This window comes from Falco naumanni, chromosome Z, assembly GCF_017639655.2.
Source record: "Falco naumanni isolate bFalNau1 chromosome Z, bFalNau1.pat, whole genome shotgun sequence".
NCBI classification, from domain to species: Eukaryota; Metazoa; Chordata; class Aves; order Falconiformes; family Falconidae; genus Falco; species Falco naumanni.
In genome coordinates, this window is record NC_054080.1 from 26,410,841 (window position 1) to 26,430,773 (window position 19,933).

General features: G+C 41.7%; 1 protein-coding gene and 1 long non-coding RNA gene across 2 annotated transcripts in view; one reads left to right on the plus strand and one right to left on the minus strand.

Annotated features, from left to right (window-relative positions):
- The window catches only part of LOC121081033, a 93,044-nt gene extending 75,605 nt beyond the window's left edge, over window positions 1–17,439 (minus strand). Inside the window, exons 1-2 of the long non-coding RNA XR_005825566.1 lie at window positions 16,956–17,439; window positions 13,951–14,022 (exon numbers count right to left, since the gene is read on the minus strand). This is a non-coding gene — a long non-coding RNA (uncharacterized LOC121081033). The remainder of the gene's footprint in view (window positions 1–13,950; window positions 14,023–16,955) is intronic.
- A 1,388-nt stretch (window positions 17,440–18,827) lies between these two features.
- The window catches only part of EFNA5 (ephrin A5), a 209,937-nt gene continuing 208,831 nt past the window's right edge, over window positions 18,828–19,933 (plus strand). The window contains exon 1 of the mRNA XM_040580584.1: window positions 18,828–19,614. Within this exon, the coding sequence (XP_040436518.1) occupies window positions 19,490–19,614 (125 nt within the window). The 5' untranslated portion in view covers window positions 18,828–19,489. The remainder of the gene's footprint in view (window positions 19,615–19,933) is intronic.

Below are 19,933 nucleotides of genomic sequence, written 5' to 3' on the forward strand. Positions count from 1 at the left end.
CTATTCATTCCCACTTGGGCATGAAGTAATCTTCATTACCTAGCTACCACAGCAGTCAATGAGGCAACAGACCTAAAGAAAAAAATGTGATTTGCCCTTCTCAAAGCTATCTGTCATACACACTAATCTGCTAAAGCCTTAAGCAGCCAGTGGTGATGTGACACAAATTTGGCCCTTTTGATCTGATTTCCCTTACAACCTTGAAATGTTTTGCCTTTAATTCTTTTTCTCTGGCTGCTCATATTGCTCTTTGATGATCACATTCTCTCCTTGTTTTATTTTGCAGCTATTTGGGAACACAGTGGTAACGTGCCACGAAGATCGGGCTTATTCCACTTCCTTCCACTTACCATTTGGTCTACTTCATTCTTTAGTTTCCTCAAGACTTATTAGAAAGTCTTACCTTGTGTAGCACCCAGTCCTTCTACCAGATTTACATAGAAGCTCTTAAAATCCAAAGCAATCTGTCTGTCAGAGGAGTTGCCAATGACCTTTTTACAGTGCTGTTGACCTGTTAATCTAGAGCTGTCACTCAGAATGCAGAAACTGTATTGCTGGTAAGAGATTACCCAAGAGCATATGGTTTGACAAAACCAGCTAGAATTAGCAAAATACATAAACAACTTTTAGACTACCATTAGAAATAATGGTATATTACAAAATTTAGAAGTATTAATTACGGTATTTACCAACTGCTGCAGTTTATTTTTAGATGAGAGACTCAACTCAGAAAGCTAGTAATGTCTACATTGCTTTTCACACAGGTCTTACTTGGGGAAAACACAGTGCATGTCCAGCAGATAAATCAAGCCCTCAGATGACCATGCTGCATTTTATGAATTTGAGTTGTTGGCTGGAGAATTCTGGATACATAAATTTGTGAAAAGACTTACAGTCAACTGCAGTAAGCAGGAAGACATTTGAGGGTATTATCATCAATGTCCACTTCTACTGGAAGTGTCCTGCCCACTTGCCTTCCTATCTGCTAACTACGGTTTACAAACCAGAGCTTACATTTACGTACAGCAGTTTGCCTGCTTCACAAATGCACTTGAATATTAATGAAACCTATGTAACTGTGTATGAAATGTTAGTTATGATGCATATAGAACATTTACTCACCTTCCTATCTTTCCCTCAGATAGTGAATTACAATGTGCTGAACAATTAATTTTCATGCACAGCTCATTAATGTGGAAGAAACTTGAATTTATTTTCCTGGCTCTATCATTGCAGACAAACTATTTTTCATTGGGTTTGGGCTTTATTAACACTATGAGTTTCCAGTGAGTCTTAAGAAACTAGCAGGATAATTCAGAATGGAAGTTTCATCTTGGAATGAATCCTCAGAAATTGGCAGCCTGTAGGTGTAATTGAGAAGCAGCAGGAGTGATGGAACACCCTTCTCTGCAACTCTATTGCATCTCAGGGATGGAGAAACAAGGAAAGACCTGTGAAATGATTTAAATCATGAAGAGTGGTTACACTTTCCACCCATCAAATACTACCTGACTCCCACGTCTGGTGTGTACAGTTGGGAACTGAAGAGAACCTACACATTGTGCTATAGGAGGAGGATGGTTAAGCAGCAGTGGAAAGGGAGGGTCATTTTTTATTTGTGAGGATTCTTGCTTTTTTGTGTTCATCTGTGACTTGTTCCATGTCCAAGAATACAGCTTTTCAGTGTATATTCACTTAAATGTAGATACATAAATGCATATATTGACATACTCACTTTATATATAATAACAAAGTTACAAACTTGTTGCAGTAGCAACTGTTCCTAGCTGTGATTATGTACCACTAATATACTCAGGCACTACATGTATATGGTCTGCTCAGGTCTTCAAGTCAAATGTAATAACGCTATTATGTCAGAGTTTGGTGGAATAACTCATTTAGCCTACTCTTGCATTTGTAAAGCTATTAGAATAATTCAGAGTCAAGCGTACTTCCCAGAGGAATACTGTAGTCTTAGATTGGTATTTACTTTGAGATCTTTGCCTGAAAGGAGTTAAAGTAAGATTTAGCCGGGTTTATAAGCATATCAGTCTTGGTTTGTTCACCTCTACTGTTTAAGGTAATTTAAGAAAAAGGGCCATAATCCATTTAAGGAATGTATTTCTTTCAAAAGGTTTTTGGATTAAAACACTTCTCAAATTTGACTGACACTAGTTAGTGGCACTGGTGATGTTCCTATTACATTAAGAACATAAGAGCAGCTGCTCCAGGTCAGACAAAAGGTTTGTCACATCCAGTGTCCTGTCATGACAGTGTCGACAGGGACACTTAGAAAAAAAGCCTTAGGAAAGGATAAGCATAAAAAAAATCCTGGATGGCAAATGCACTCCAAATTCACTGTTAGAAGTACTTAGTCTAATGTATAGACCTCAACTGGATTTTTATTATGCTTTCTGCTTCTTCAGAATGGTGTGATACGTGTATAACAGCTTGTGCCATCCCTACTGTTTTCATTCCTGATGACCTCACTTGTGCATTAGCTAAAATGCTTGTATCTTAACATAATTGCTTTCCTTTTTCTGTGAAAATAACTGCAAAATCACTAAGATCAGGTCACATCAACTGTAACTGATCAATGAACCCCCACAATGGAAGAAGGCTCAGAGGACATGGGCAAAGACATGCTCATGAAGCTCAGGGAAGAACAGAAGGAGTGACTACAGCTGTTGTAAAGAAAGCTGAATTTACCCCAACACAAAGGGGACATAAGAATGGCCTTTGGTTTAGACCCATGGTTCTATCAGTTGAGTGGATCAATTAGCTGTGTAAATGGCCTTCGCTCAGTTAGCAAAAAAAGGTGTGAATATCTTCCCAAGCCAGACAGACAAGCATGAAAGAGGTGTACAAGTGACTCAGCCCAACACAGAGCAAAAAAATTGAGCAACCAATAGAATGAACCTTGAAGAGAGCAGCAGGCTTGAGCTGGAGTCAACCCATGTATTCCTTTCCATGGCTGTGGATGGCCAGCACCATGATGTAAGCATATAGAGACTGGTAACGGGAATCACATTTTTATTGTTAATTGGCTGTATATTGCAATTGGTTTATTATCTTTGTGTTGCAATTTCCGTAAATTGCTCAATCACTCTGATGAATCAAAATCCCATGTAATGTCAAATATCTTGAAGTAAGTAAATTTGGTATTAAAACATGAAAACCGTCCTTGTATGGAATATCTAGAAGAACCTAGTCAGAGAGCATCAGACTCTAACATCAACCTAGTCCAATAAGACAGATGCAAAACTAATGTTGATCATTTTGATTTGAAACATCTTATAATTAAATTCAACCACAAGCACTGCAAGACTGTAAAGCCCATGAAGGAAGAGAAATTGTTTATGGATACAGCTAGCAAGGATGGCCTAAGATTAAAATGCAACAAAATGTAGTTTGAGTGTCAGAATAAAAATCTTCATGGTTAGATCTGCAACATTATGGAATAGCTTCTGAAGAGAAGATGAAGATTCAACACATGGCATTTGAAATTCCACTGGCAAAATCACTAGGGACTTCACCAGAGGAATTTGTCTATCTCTGTGAATATTTTTTTTTAAATCTACTGTATATGCTTACAATACTGTTTCTTTCTAATATACTGACTTTTTCTAGTAGGAGTCTTTGGTTTTCTTGTCACTGACGTTACCATTTCCTTAAAAAGAGGACAAAGAAAGTCACAAATATAATTTATGTTATTAAACGGGAAACAGACATATTTTCAGGTGGAAAAAAGGCTATAGTGATCTAACTAATACAGAACAAAAGGAACTGAAGAAAATGCACTTTATACATTGTTCAGATGAGTATAAAGATGAAGGTTCCAGAGGAACAAAGCAAGGAGACAGCGTCCTTAAGGATTGTTCTAGTCAGTCTGAAAGAAAGCAAAATGCAAGAAAGGAGCAGAGGAATAAAATTTGGGGAAGCAAAAATAAGGTTCTGTGAAACAAATTCTTGCTAGATGAAGTTATTGCCTGAGGATCATACAAGTCCTAAAGTATGCAAAACTATAAAAATATGGTGCATAGAAAGGCTCCTGCTCTCCCAAAAATTTTATATGTATCCCTGCAATAGAGGAACACATAGTTTTTTACACACTGCTCCTGTGAATGTAAAGTCTGACACATGATGCTTGAGTTGATTAAATGTAGAAAAACATTAATTTATGCTACTCTTTTTTAATGCCCAAGCAACCAAATAGAGAAAACATTGGTCATTTTGGAAGACCAATCAGCTACAAAGCTTCTTAAAAGCCACTGCTTTTTCTCTTCAGGGTGAATAATCAAGTGCTTATGAGCCTCTTTATTTATTTGATTCAATGTTACTCATCGAGATAATGCAGTTGTCAGAGGTGTAGGTAGGGGAATATTTATCTGTGAGAAGTGAGAGGATCTGTTAGTGTTATGCAGCTTGCTGAGTCCATCTGCATCCAGTTCTAGTATCTACACCAAAAAATGCTGAAAATTATGGAAATATTCTGTGAAGAACTACAGAAATTAATGGAAAACTGAAAAGCAGGTTATTATTTGAGCTCCTAGAGTCACTCAGTTGGTCCAGTTTATCAGAGCTTTTTCAGAGGGAAGCATAAGCATCAACTAGAAGAGAAGATACAGGATGAGACAGAAGATATAGAGCCGAGCACTTATACATAGCAGAGAAAAGCCTAAAAGAAATCAAGAGGGATAAAAGCTGTAGCTCAGCGAATTTGATCCAGTTGTGTAACAAGTAGTTTTATAGTACTACCAGGTTACAGCTGTCCAGGAATATCAGATTGTCCATCCCTCAAACTTTTTAAATCCAAGTACTAGAGATGATTTGAAGAGAGAGATTCTTCAGCAATCACATAGTCAAATGCAATGAATTTATAGGGACTTTAGTATTTGAGATCAGATGAATCATTAAAATAGTCCTTGCTGGCATTTAAAATTATGAGCCTAAAAGCAATTTTTTTTTTTTTTTTTTTTTATTTAGTGTCTTTCATCCAAGGGATTTTAAGTGCTTAACAAACACTAATTAATTAATCCCCTCAACACTTGTGAAAAGTAGGTAGTTATTACTAAATCTGCTTTGCAGATATGTAAGCTGTGGATCAGAGAGGTTAAATGATTTGTCAAAAGTTGTGCAACAAGCAAATACCAGATACGGACTGCCTGAAAATCTAGGTTGTGAGGATTCTCATAACTGTGATAACTATTATATTCTGGGTAGAACAATGTTGATCTTTAAATTCTTTGCAGTCAGTTGGTGCTAACTTAGTATTTGCAGTGGTAATGAAACAGATCTGAACAGAGGAGGTGATAGACTGGAGTGCTGATCTGTGAAGCTGAGAAGTTAGTGAAAAGATACCAACGAGAGAATACAGTTTATTTATCAAACTCCAAAACAGCTGATGATATTAATAAGGCTTCAGGTGCAGTGCTTTTTCTTTGTCTAAAAATGATGGTGGAACACATTTCTAAGGACTTTAAAGGACAATTTATTGAAGCTACTCACCACGGACAGCATGCTCTGACTTTCCACTATCTGATTAAATACAGCTTGGTGCTGCCTGGTATCAGCATGCAGGGTATTCATAAATCCTGGCCTGGATTATGCTACATTAAACTGGGCAACATTGTGATTTCATTGAAGCCAGCAGTAATACTCTTCCAGACAGCAGTCTTTTAACTTGTGTCACTCCAAACTCTCAGTCCAAATTAGAGTTTTCACTGCTGTTACCTTTTATCCCCCTTTATGCTTGCCTGGGGAGTAATTTGTCCCTCTTGTTTGTAGCATCCTATTAAATTGCCTCACGGAGAACCTGTGAAAATGGAATGAAAGCTCTAAGGCATGCCTTTCACAGTGTTTTCTCTGCAGCATACTTCCTGAGTTGAGGAGCTTGGTCCTACTGCAGTTCCTAATAGAAGAGTGTTTTGGGTACTACTTGGAGAATGAAGCCAGTATAGCAGTATTCCACAGTTCTGGTTTCTTGATGGGATGGCTCCTACAAAAATCATGATACCATTAGGTAAGTCTTCCTGATGACTATTCAGGAACAGCTGAGGAAAGCAGAAAAAAGGAACTGTAGGTTTCAGAACTACAATATGAAGATGCTGTATTTATGGGTAAAAACTTGCTGTAGTGATCTTTAATCCACAGCCATACCTAACTTCAGAGACCTACAGAAAACTCACAGCTACAGACTTAAAGCAGATGCTCCTAGAAAAGTACTGGACTCAAATGCCTCAGACCTCCCAGCAAATGAGAAGACAAGTTCTTCTCTACCTTTCTTTGTAAAATACATTTTAATTGCTGAGTACTTAAACATGGCACTTTCTAATTGGTGGGGTCACAGAGTGACCCCAAACTGTGCGGCCACTCATATTTCAGGGTGGGTTGTCAGTACCCAGTGGCGATTCTTAGAAACACGAAGAACACAACAGAGGGAAGTATCTCCTAGGACTCAGACCATGAATTCAATGCCTTGCTACTGTAGGTAACCTTGCTTCACATTACTGCTCGAATAACGATGGGCTAGTTCATCACTGCTAGATTGTTATGACTTCTATGCCTGCTTGAATCATCTCCTGTTTGTGCATAATGTCAAGAAAAATGTTAATATGAGACTGAATGTAATGCATTATTTCATTCCAGCTCACATTCAGCCTCATATATTTTCCCTTGTTTACTACCAACTATATTTTCCACATATTCTTCTGTACGCTCCTTGAGTAAGCAAGACCTGTCTTCATACCTGCAGAATGCAAGAAATCAGATAATATTCTTTTATACTTTGGACTGAAATTTGCAGGCTTCTGAAATCACTTAAAATATATACCTTTTCTTTTTTTCTGTAAGCTGCAAATAAAACGTAACTCTGTGAGGAGATCTGACACAGAATTCCAAGATTTAACACCATTGAGATGGCATATTGCAGATACTGTTTGGTGCTGTTAGGTTACTTACTGTGAGTGAAATCCAGAACTCACTAAAGTCCAGGAGGAATTTTGCCTCTAACTCTCTAAGCAGACCAAATAAAAAACTCCAACTGTAAAAGGTCTAGCTCAATACACACAACAAGTTATTGGCAAGCAAGGATGAATACTTTCAAAAAATTGTTATGCGTATGCAGTGCAAACAATAGTATACTGTGTATGTGGAAACTTTGTGCAAGTCTGACACCTTCACTGCTGCTGTATCTTTTGATGTTAAAACTGCCACTTCTTTTAAAATGCATGCTACCAAATCACAGCCAGCTCTTATAAATCAGTATCAAAAGCAACGAGAAGCTAGAAAATATTAGAGTAATACAAGTGCAAGTATAGCTGTCAAATGTAACCTGACTTGCTTTTTAAGTGCAGTTGCTTAAACGAGTAGAAGAAAAAACAGATAAATACAGTAGATGAGGAAAAGGTGAAAGGACAGTAGAAGTATCTTGGGAAAACAATACAATAAAACATCTGGCTTTTTTCAGTTCTCTAAAGGGATGACTTGCAAGGTGTTGTTCTTTTCTAACCTTTTTTCTTTTTAAATGCTTCCAAATAGCTTTAATATATTCCACCTATGCTGAGAGAAAATAAAGAACTGATGAATAGATGATACTTTGAAGGGATTAACTGACTGCTGTGAAACAACCTAGATCAACTACAAGCTAACCCAAAAACCTAGTGAACTTATTATTTATAGGGCCTTGCCAAAAAAAAAAAAAAAAAAAAAAAAAAGCAATATAGTAAAAAATAAGTAGTCTTTCTTTGGAAATTGTAGTTATTTTGATAAACAGTGCTGTCAAAGCAACAAACGTGAATGCCACAAACTCTAGGTCATTCACTTTCATGTAAGGTTTACAAGGTTTCTTGTGAGAATACTTCATAGTTAAAGTATGTCTTCCCTTGGGGATCACACAAGCATTTAATTTTTGTTTTGGCATTAGGCCCATTGTGTTTATGAGGTTCTTTGGAGAAGTGGAATTGATGACCACAAAGGAAAATTTGAAAGTTACTTATTTTAAACCATGATTATAACCTTTCAAGATTTTCAGAAAAAGATATGCTTTCTTCCAGATATATATGTATAAAAAGGGACTTTGTTGCAAAATAGCTTTAGAGTTCCGTATTTAGCCTACCAATATAAACAGTCATACCAGGCTTTATACTATAGGGTTATTTATCGTGCTGTAATGATATCCTTTGCTGTTTTGCCAGTTACACTAAATACCGTTTACTACACTTTCTTGATCTACAATGCAGAGTATTTTTGTTGGCAAGCATAAGTTTACAGGTAAAACTTCAACTCAGTTGAATATTCTTCGATTTTTCACATAAGCTTTTCAATTATTAATGAAAATTTATCATACATTTTATCAATCTTGATTTCTCACCTACCACATATTTAAATTTACACTACAGATACAAGAATCCCTTAAGTCCTAAAGCCTATGCAGTGGAGCATGATCTTACAGGTACAAGCCATGCCAGAGAAACCCTGCTGTGGCACGTCTGCACGATACAGGCAGGACTGTGTTAAGTGTGTTGCTATAGCTTTTCTCAGAAGTGACTTGCAAGCCACTCTTTCTGACAATTTGCATGGATCCTGGGCACAATCAGTTATCTTTTCTAACGATACACTAATTTTATTTTACTGTAACTGACAGAAGACTCAGGCACTGGAGGCCTAATGCTGTTGAATTCAGTCCCATAAAACTCTAGGCATCCTTTACTGCACCGAAGATAATGAGAAATGAATATGCTCAGTGTGTGACAGTCTCACTCAGTGCCTTCCAGGAGCAAGAAGTTTAACTGAGCACTACTATACAGCAGTTGCAATGTTAGTGGTGCACTGTGTTTGAATAAAGAACATCCATTCTGCTGCTTATTTTTCTTTGCTGCTACACGTTTGTCATGTAGACAAATGTGGAATTTAACCTCAGAGATCTGTTAAATGGGAAGATGTGGCAATAAATTACGTGGCAAATTCCTTCTGATAAAGTTCTGATATTCTAATACATCTTGAAGGAATGTCAAACTGGTCAAATCCTAGGTAACTTAGTAATAAGAAAACCCACTGTGACTGTTGACCTCAGATGTCGAGTGTCCCATTCTGGTTTGATTTGTTCAGGTTTTTTTCTTTTTCCCTTTTTTCTTGGGTTTTTTTTTTTTTCCTCTGAAGTAAAGTTTAATAGTTACACAAAATTGTTACTCCTATTTCTTTGCTCAGAGAAGATGCAGCGACATTTGCACAGCAGAAAACATCAATTGTCACTCAAAATGAAAACCTTTTTACTGTTGTAAGTGATAGCAGATCTGTTGATTTCATCAGCAGCCTTTAGAGCAATACAATTTTCCACTCTGTTTCTGCCATATGCCTGTTGACAAAGGATTTCAGAAGTATAAAACAATTACCATTTGTTTTCTTTTGTTTATGTAGAAATGCTAAATGCTCTAACACAAAGAATACACTGTGGATTTTACAAGATATTAATAATCCCTTCTAATTAAGAAGTATGCTTATGAATTCTTTTCATTATCATATTTCTACCCTTTTATGATTTATTAGTAATTGCTCAATTCTTTACTTTGGCATTTCCCCTCCATGATTGTAAGATAGTCTTACATTTCAGAACTGTTCTTTAGTCATCTGTTAGTTGAATTCTACTATCTCCTCTGGTTTCTTCGCTTTGAAATGGAAATTTGATATAAATTAGTTCTGAGAAAACCTTTCCAATGTCAAATATAAGATGCATGTCACCGGAGTGTGTATGGCAAAGGTCCAAGATGAAGGACAGTAAAAGCAAATGATTGCCAAAAAGATGTGAAATTAATTTCTTAACTGTACAAGTCTTCTGTAACTTCAATTTCAAAAAGTAATATTTTCATGAACAATTTTCATTAAGCAGTGCAAATTCTGTATGAAAGCTAAGCTGAGATGGAACACATGAAAAAAAATATCATAATGAAACAAGAGGGATCATGAGTGCCAAAAGACTACTTGCTCTCATCTGAGTTTGTGACATTGTGGTCTAAGAAAATAAAATTCTATTTTCTTCTCTAATGGTTTTGCAAGGCTATGGCATGGCTCATGATAAGGAGAATAATATTCACTCAGAACTGGCACAAAGTAGATGATGTCATTCAAACCTTTGCAATGTTTTCATAAATTCATTCTCCACTACGTCCACAGGAGTTTCACTGACAATAAGACTATAATCAAAGCCTCGCTAAGCAGGCTTAAAAAATTTTAATCTTATTCCTTTTCTGCTTCTGGCTTTCCATGACGAATATCAGACTGGCACTTGTCAAGCTGACATCTGTTTTGTTGGCATAGATCACACGCGGCAGCTAATTCTGCTGTGTTTTTGTTTGGCTGAGTCTAATCTATTGGAATTCAAGAGTCAGCCAGACTTGGTATAGTGTATGCAATGGAAAAGGCTGCATATGAAATCTACAACCGAAGTGCTATGTTAGTGGGTTTCTCTGGTTTAGGAATAGAGAAGGGTAAGAAAATGTTCTCCTAGTCCCTTCTTCCATGCCTCTGTCTTGAAAGTTGCAGTTTAGCTGCTTTCCAAAATGTCTTCAATACCTTTCCTTTCTATGGTGTAATGGAATTGCAGCAAACACAGAACTGCAAATGCCAGGTACCCAGTCATGACTGAGATCTGCTGATTAAGAACCACTTAGGGTTCATTCTTCAAACTCTGCTCTGCAAACTGAGCAGAAATGTATTTTTTTAAATTAAAAGGTGGACTTTCTTTTAGTCTAATAACCATTTTTTTCATTAAAAACACTGTTGTAGTACAAACACTATAGCTAAAGACACTGCAAATGCCTTCCACATTACCTAAAGTAAATGCGTTCTCTGCATTTCATCACTGAAACCTCTGAGATTTCTCTCATCCAACTAAGACCTTCCCAGGTGCATAGCTGCACACAGACCTCCCCAGAATTTGCTTGCTAATTAGTTGTAATAATATATATCAGTCTTGTTTCTGTTTGTTCGTTTAACCAGATAAGATTTTCTCCACAACACAAAGGACTTTGTTCCATTGCTGCAGTTCCAGTGCAGCTGCTGTTCTACAACGTAAACGGCACTGGTGAGAAGCTACACCCAGTATCCACTGAAGTAACCTTTATGCCATGCTGACAGCCGTCTTGAAGACCACCATCTGCATACACCATGTGCCATCCACGGCATATAGCAACCCACTGTCAAGTCTGTTGCTTCTGTTAAAAAAGCAGCTCCTCTGCAAATGATCCTCCAGCATGTAATGCACACAAAGCTTGTATTAGCAAAGGAGCTCTGAAGTTTCCTAAATGGAAGGACTACCTCGTGCCACTTAGCTAGCTTTGTATAGAAACTTCTTAGAGCTGCTTTTAGACTATAAAACTCTACCTATTTCTTGTGCTGCATACCAGGGCAAGTGTCTCCGGTGCTAACAGAACACGGGTGTAGCATAGTCTGTAATAACCTTCTTTGCAGTTCTTTGTTTGGGTTTTGTGTTTTCTTTATTTTTCTTTTTTTCCTGTTGATTAATTTTCAATAATGTGAGTCATGTTAGTTGATGGGTGGTGCTGTGTGAGGAGGGAATGGTGTCAAAGTCTAAGACTTGTGCTATGCCCTGGAAAATATGAACAAGCAAGTGCAGGGTATTGCAACAGATAGGAACTGTTTGTTTTATGGCTTATGATTCATACATGAAATGGACAGCAAGAATAATGGTTGCAGTTTTGCAAACTTAAATGGAAAATGAACCTGAATGTTGATTAAATTCTGAAAAGTGTTAAAGGGTATCTTGGGAATGTTTTACTCTTGCAAAGTGTGTTATTAATAACAAAAATTAATAATCATGTTTACTACATAGGGCTTGAAGGCAATCAAGTACAGGATTTCCATCATGTTTCCAGATAACAGTAGTCCACTCCTGCCTTGATTTTTTAACTTGTTTTTCTTCACTTATCTGAACATAGAAAAAAACCCTGCTAGCTGTCCATCCCATGGAACAAGACTTTAAAAAGCAACAAACAAAAGACAGCATGCCCATAAAGAGGATCAATGATTTTGTCCACTAATCAATGTATTACGACAAAACCAGGAACCACAAATACCTGCAAACACCTATTGCTTGTCATACATTATTTTGAATTTGGTATTCAGTTTTATCTGCAGGTGTAGCTCTCTTGGTTTTCTGGTGTTTGGGGTTTTTGTTTTGTTTATCTGTTGGTTTTTTTTTTTAACATCCCCTCTGTCTATTTTAAAAGACTGATTAAAACCAGGGTTTCTAAGTAAACACTGATGTTCTAGACCACCAGCTGCAGTTACTCAATGCAGAAAAAGCATCCTGAAAAGCTAACTTTGTCAAAAGAACTCTGGAAAAATGCAGTCTCAGCATGGGCATTTGAAGAGCAAGCAACACAAAACATTTAAAAATATCACAAGGTCAAACAGCATTATTATTTACCTTAACTGGCTTTAATCCTGCCACGTCATCATTGGAGATGCACAGATGCTGAAATAGGAGCCTGCTCTTGTAACGTAATCTGTATGATGTGTATAGTGTATCTGCTCAATACAGAGCTTTTTACAGGAGTGAACAGCAATCTTTATGATACCTATATTCATATTGTCCATTGTATCTGATTGCTTTTTTTGGTCTTTTACTTCAGTTTTACAATATAGTATTTAATCTTTTTTGCAACTACAATTTTTAAGTACTTGTTTCTATAGTGATAATACCAAAATTGCAGGTTTTGTAAAATACTGGCTCTGTAATAATTAAGATTGAGCAATAGCTTTCAAAAGCATTTTTAAAGCATCTTTAAATTAATGTCTTTAACTTGAAGAGAGTGGATGAAGTGGATGGCAAATAGGCAAGTTATACATTTATCCTAGGGCCACAGGTTCTCTTGCTTTGTCTTCGTTGCTGGACTATTTCAGTTATTCTTACTGACTCAACATGAAAGACAATTCAATGCAATGGGCTCTACTTTTTGTAAAGCCATAAACTGTTCATAGGATCTTCACTGAGTAGAAATAAATGCTTTCATTTAGCTTTTCAAAATGACAGTATTAAAAATATTTTAACTTCACAAAGGCATAAAATTAGAGCTCTTTAAAGTGTGTCAACGAACAAATTCCTCACAATTAGATATTTAGCAAACGTAAGCAAAAGTATTTGTAAAGACATACATGAACTTGAATGGCAACACACTACATCAAAGTTACTACCTATATGTATGGAGGAAACATGACACTGAACTTCACAGTAGATTCTTCTATTGTCTCAAGGGGCAGATAAGTACCCTGCTTCCATTTATGTTTTCAAAAATCTCCTACCTTGTAATTCTTTTTATTGCAAACTTTGGAAAAAAAATCATAAAATGTCAATACGAAGCCAGGAAATCTTTTGTTTTCGTCTCAAAGTTTTCCTCAATGTATTAGCATTCTGAAGTCTCCAACTAACATCCAGATAGTTACGTGCTGAAGAGGTCATGCCTAATTTGTGAGCTGAAGCTCTTTTGACTGCTCAGCCAGACATGCAGATTTTGAACTGAAAAACTGAAACGGGAGCAAAGCAGGTAACTAGATAATTTTCCTTAAGAACAATAGCAAATTCTTAAGAACCATATGCAAAAAGAAAAAGGTATGATTTCTGGACACAATAGTAAGCCTGAAAATGTTTCTAAACGATGTCACCCCAGAAGCTACCTAGAATTCATTACTGTATTTTGTGTTATGGCATTTTCTTTTTTTATACAAGGATCTCAAAGTTACTCCTTTGAAGACCTGAAAACATGATGTTACTGAGCCGCAGTACGTCACAGTAAAGTAAGCATGTATGTTATGTCTGGTTGGAGAGTGGAAAATGAGGGTTAGAGAAGTACAGGAGTTGCCAGATAGTTTAATAAAAAGAGTATCAAGAATCTTCACTTAATTCCTCTGTTCTAGCCAGCCAAAAATACTCACACACAAGTAAATACTGGCTCAGGTTTCTCTGCAGCCATAAATTGTTCTCTTCCGTAAGATTATTTCTTCCTCCTAGGAAGACAAAAGAAGAAAAAATCCATGTATGCAGTACACATACAGAGTGTCCCTCGGAGGTAAATGTGTGAGAGGGAAAAAACTATCTTTAAGTTAGAGAAATCACCTGGAAAGAAAGCTCTTATCTTACTCAAGAATATTTGCAAACGATGATTACACTTCTCTATAAAGAATTCAGTGATTCTCTCTAAGTGTATTATTTATGCCTTTGGTACCTATGCCTCTCATATGGAAATTAGTCTCAGATTTTGTTCTGTATTACTCTTTGACAGCTTACAGTATCAGGGATTACAGAAAAAGATGAGAGAATCTGTAATGATTAACCACTCTGTTCAGTTATTAATTTGCAAAAGTTGAAGCTGAGATTGCTTCTAAGTCATTTCTCAGCAAGGTATTTATGAGAGCAGAGAATGATTAAAAATACAAGAAAGCCTGATCATTTCAGGTCCTGAAAAACACATTTCTACGGATACCAATGATAAACAAAAAAGGTATATTTTTGTGCAGTCATTTTAACAAAACATCAAAGATGATTTAAACACGGATCAACAAGAAGTTTATTTATTTTTCTGCCTGGCTACCTTTAATCAAATTCTACTGAAATGTTAACATATGATCTAAAAATACACATTTTCACAGAATTTAGACAAAAAAGTTTTAAAATGCAGCTATATTCTTCCCTGATTTGCAGTACGCATCCATTTTTCCAGAAGGGTCTTTCCTTAAATCTCTATGTTTTAAGAAAAGGGAAAAAAACCATGGGATTTGCTTGTTCAACTCACTTAAAGACACTGGAGTTAATGCTAGAAAAAGCCGGACTGGGCCCTACTAGCTAGTTTTATGTCTGAAGCTGTACTCAAATTTATAAAAGATAAAAATCTTACACACAGGCTATAGGAAAAATGTAGAGATATCTTTGTTTTTTTCTATGCTTCATGGGTGATAAAATATCTTTGCATGACAAAGCAAATGAATTATTTTAACAATATTACCTACATTGTAATGCCAGAAGTTGCCTCTATCTGTTCAAGATACCAAATCTTGGGGAGCATTGATAGGAATACTACGTGTATTTTTAAGGGAAACCAGCAAAGACAAAAAATCTACAGATTTATTACTTTACCCTGAAACAAAGTCTTAAGCTGTGCTTAGTTTAATTATTTTGGGGGACATGATCAGTCAGCATAGTAACTGCAGCACAGGGTATTAGTACTCGGAAATTCTGTGCAGCCACCAAGAAAGTACATGCTGTACGGTGTACGTTAAAGACACATTTACACTGCGAAGCTGGAGGTTCAGGGGCAGCTAGAGAGGCTTGTCAGAGGCAGTCTCAGGCACCTACTGTTGCATGCCTACTCCTTTTTCTAAAGGCTGTATTCAAGAGAGTTTAACTGATGTTAAACCACTTGGTAACTGTCATTACCTTTCTGCCAAAGGAAGGCTAATGCCAGAGAACACTGGTATGTACAGGCAGCTCACAGCTATGATATCAATGACTCTTTAATCATGTGGTCACAAAAATGGAGAGTGGACTGTAAGCTGGCATGCTGCTGGGTATTGGGTATTTGACAGGTTCTCACGAATTGGTTGAGATGTTACAAAAAGCTTACTTTCTGTCTATTAAAGTACTATTTTTTGTACTCACGGAATTGATTTTACTTTTATTTTGAGCTCAAAGGATTTATGTCTTTGCATTGTTCAAAACCTAGTAAGATGCTGCCACTTACAACTTGCTAAGTAAAGCAAGGGAAAAAAAGTATCTTCCTGTCGTAATTAGTCTTTCTGAGAGGTTTTTTGCCGTTATTAATAGTTTGACTCCTTTTCACAGCGTCGTATGTGTTAAAAAAAGTACTGTAGGCTGCAAAGATATTCTACAATGGACTAAGCTCTGACTCTGCTATTAAAAGGTGTTTTAAGCACAACCCAACCCCTCAGCCCTTCACAAGGCATGAAGAAAGGTGGACACACACACACACACACACACACACACAAATCAAGCTTTTCTTACAAATGTGGCTGAGGAAATTATTGGGGAAAAAAGGTGTTATTTATTCTGCTTCATGTAGGGGCAGTGATTTCCACACATCTGTCTGTACTGGAGAAAAAAGACTGAGGAAACAGTGGATGTGCCCATTCCTGTACAACGAACTTGGTTAAGGTAGCAAATAATTGGAACTGCTGGGGGGGGGAGGGGGCTAATGAAAAGGGATTTTAAAAGTGTGCGTTTACGGTGCACTTTAGACTTGGGGTATCTGGCTGATGTACTTCAAATCCTGACACTAATTTTTAGAAGCCAACGTGTTAAAAACAAGGCTGAAGGAGACCACAGGGAGACAAAATGCAGGCAAGTTTTCAGGCCTTTTATGAGAAAGATTTGAAAATCGGACAGGCCCTTTGCTAAAAAAAAAAAAAGTAATAAAAAACATCAAGGGATTCGAGCGTTTGTTTTTAACTTCAGCCTGTGCTCCCTCGCTTCCCGCAATCACTTCCGAGAGGAGGGCGGCCCGCAGCAATCCCGCTGTCCCCCGGCCAAAGGCCGGATCGGTCAGGTGGTGCGGCCGATGCGGGTTGACCTGGAACCTCTTTCGGCGCCGAGAAAAACCGTGCGCCCCCCTGAACACCGAAAGGAAAGCCGGGACACTCCGGCCCCCCTCGCACGACGCCGCCGAGGCAGGTGACGCGGTGCCCCGCCGCTCCCGCCGCCCTGCGGCGCCGGCCGCCGCCGCTGGGGGGAGTCGGGGCGCTTCCGAACGGCGGCGAGGCGGGCTGCGCGCCCTGGCCCAGCCCCGCGGGCCCGGCGGCGGGACGCCGCGCTGGCCGCCGTCACCCCGGCAACGCCGTCGGGGCGGCGGCGGGGGCTGCGGGAGCGCCCTCCCACCCGGAGGAGGCCCCGCCCCCCCGCACCGCACCTCCCCGCCCCTCCCGCTCACCTGCCCGCGCCGCGCGGCTCCGCGGCTGCTGGCCGCGCTGGGACTGCGGGGCGCGGCGCGTCCCCTCCGCCTCGTCGGAGCCGACGGTTCCCGGTGGCGGAGCCCGGCAGCCGCCGGCAGCGCGGCTCCTGCAGGAGGGGGTGGCGGGCGAAGCAGAGCGGAGTCTCCCTCCCGGCTGCGGACCGGCCGCCCGCGCGTCGGTGCCTCAGGCAGCGCCCGGCCGTACGGCGCTGGCCGGCCGAGCCGCGCAGCCGGTGCCGCCGCGCAGCCGGTGCCGCGCAGCGCCCGTGGCGTACAAGCCGAGCCCCGCCGCAGGGGAACGTGGGGAAGGAGCTGCCTGTCACGTTTCAGTTGCTTGGTGTACTGTGTTTCCGTGGCAGACGGACACTCATCCGCACGCAGCCCGCGTAAAACCCTACCATAGCGTCCGGCGTGGAAACGGTTACCTTTAGCAGCAAGGCTGCGCAGGAACCACCCCGATGGCTTACTAATTCAATTAGACAGGTTTCCAGAATGTGGGGTTGGGTGTTTTTTTGGCATGGAGGAGGAGAACCTTAGGGCGACGCCTCCTTTCTCGTGTTGCAAGCCAATCAGGTCGAGGTGTAAGAAAAAAAAAAAAAAAAAAAAAAGCAATCTGTAAGCAAACAGACGGCAGGCTGTGCCCTGACTGGCTGCGCCGGCAAATCCCCCCCTTTCCCAAGTAAACTGCATGCAAAAATCCCACATGATCAAGCAGCAGCGCCCGTGCTCCGAGCTGGCTGCCTGCACCTCCTCCTCGCCTTCATCCCTCACGCACACCGGCGCCAGATCCCGCCTCGGACACACGCGTGTGCATGTATGTATGCCTGCGTACCTCTATATACCGCGTATATATCTCTGCGGGTGCCTATCACACATACGCATGCACAGAGACAACCCAGTACGCCAGGCTCCTGGCTTTTCCAGGTTGCTGATGTCGGATTTACACGCAGTGAAGGGACCGGTCATTGCAAAAGGGGGCGTGACTGTTTAAAGATTTTTTTTTTCCTCCCATAAAGCAATTCTTTTTTTTTTTTTTTTTTCAAAACTGACTTTTGCCCCTCCAATCCTCGTCGCTCTTTATGATCCCTCCCTGCCTGCCGCTGCATTCAAGTTTATTTATTTGCCTGCTGGCGTGGTATATTTTTCCTTGCTGCTCTTGCTGCTGCTTCAGAGGGAAAGGGGGAGCAGCTGTTGGGCAAGACGAGAAGAAGAATTGCGTGTTGTTCCCCCCCACCCCCTCCCCCGATCTCCTTGTGTAGTCAACTGAGGGGTGGATTCTTTTTCTCTCACCCCCTCCCTGCTCTTTCAAACTGTTTTGTCCTTCCGCAGAAGTTCATGTTCCCGGCACTGGACCCTGCTTTATCACAGCGAGGCTCCGGGAGGCTGAAGCAGGAGATTTCCGCACCTCGCCGTATCGCTCCCTTCGTCCCCCGAGCGGGAGAGGCCAGCCAAGACCAGCATCATCAGAGGAGTTTGCAGGCTTGATTTTCCACTTCTCCGAGGTTTTGCTTCTTTCCACGCCCTCTCATAAACCATTTTTTAAAAAAATTTCCATCTCTTTGGTTTCCACGCCGCAATATTTCTAGGATTGGCCGTTGTTTTTTTCTGCCCTCCTTTTCTTTTTATTGCCCCCCCCCCCCCCCTTTTTTTTTTTTTTTTTGCCGCCTTTGCTGTTGCTCAGTCCTTGGTGCATCCACCGCCCAGGAACAGGAAGGACAAGAAAACCACTCCACAAAGTCTCCTTCAAGACTGTGCTGCAGAACAGGCTCCCCAACTCCACCAGCGCAGCAAACAAACTCCTCAGGGCTTTTACGCCCCCCCCCCCCCCCTTTTTTTTTTTTCCGTTTTATTTGTTTATCATTTGCGCGGGGCGGAGAGCCGAGAAGGAAGACACAAACTTTGCACTTTAAGATCTGCTGGTACTTCTCGCCCCTCTCTCAGCCGGCGGCCTTTAATACACAGCAAGGACCCCCCTGGGCTTCCAGAAGGAAGATCTTCCCCTCCGCCCCGTTGTTCTGCCCCCTCTCCCGCTCGCTCCCTCCATCCCCGCGCCCCCCGGCCGCCCCCGAGCCGCGGGGCCGCAGCGCCGGGGCCGCTCGCAGGGGGCGGAGGAGCGGCGCCCCTCTCCCGCCAGCCCGCCGCACCGGCGGGCCGGTGTATGTCGTGCCGTGGGCTCCGCACGGGACTCCCGGTGAATGAGCACCGCCCGCCGCCTGCCGTCGCCGCCCGCCTCGGCCCTCACCTCCCCCTGCCGGGGTGAGACTCCCTGAGGGACCGCGGATCGCGCCTCCCTGCCGGCTGCCCGTCTGCGGCGGCAGGCGCCCTCCGCTCGCTGCGGCGCTGCACGCTGCGCAGCCCACCCGCCTCTGCGCCTCGCTTTTTATTTATTCACCCCCACCTCCCGCCCCGGCTCCGTCCCGTCTGCCCCCCCTCCCTCTTCTTTTTTTTTTTTTCCCCCTTCCCGCTTTCTTATTTTTCCGCATCCCGTCTCGCCGCGCCGCCGGCCGGGCGCGATGCCGCACGTGGAGATGCTGCTGCTGGCGGCCGCGGCGCTGTGGGTGTGCGTGCGCGGGCAGGAGCCCGGCGCCAAGGCGGTGGCCGACCGCTACGCCGTCTACTGGAACAGCACCAACCCCAGGTACGCGGGGCGGCCGCGGGCACGCACCGGGCGGCGGGCGGGGGGGCTCTGCGGGGGGAAGCGGGCGGCGCCCCGGCGCCGGCTGGAGCTACCCCGGCTGCAAGACGGGGTGAAAAACTTTGTGTTCCGGAGGGTCAGGGCTACGGGCGGCGGTGGCGTTTCGCCCCTCTTGGCCCCCGCCGCCCCGCCCCGGCGCTGCACCGGGCCAGCCGCTTCCCTGGGCTCAGCCGCCGCCGGTCCGCGGGCGCCGGGCGGGCGCGCCCCCGGTGCGGCGTGTGCGCCCCGAGCCGCGGGACGAACCGCGCCTGCGGCCAAGCCC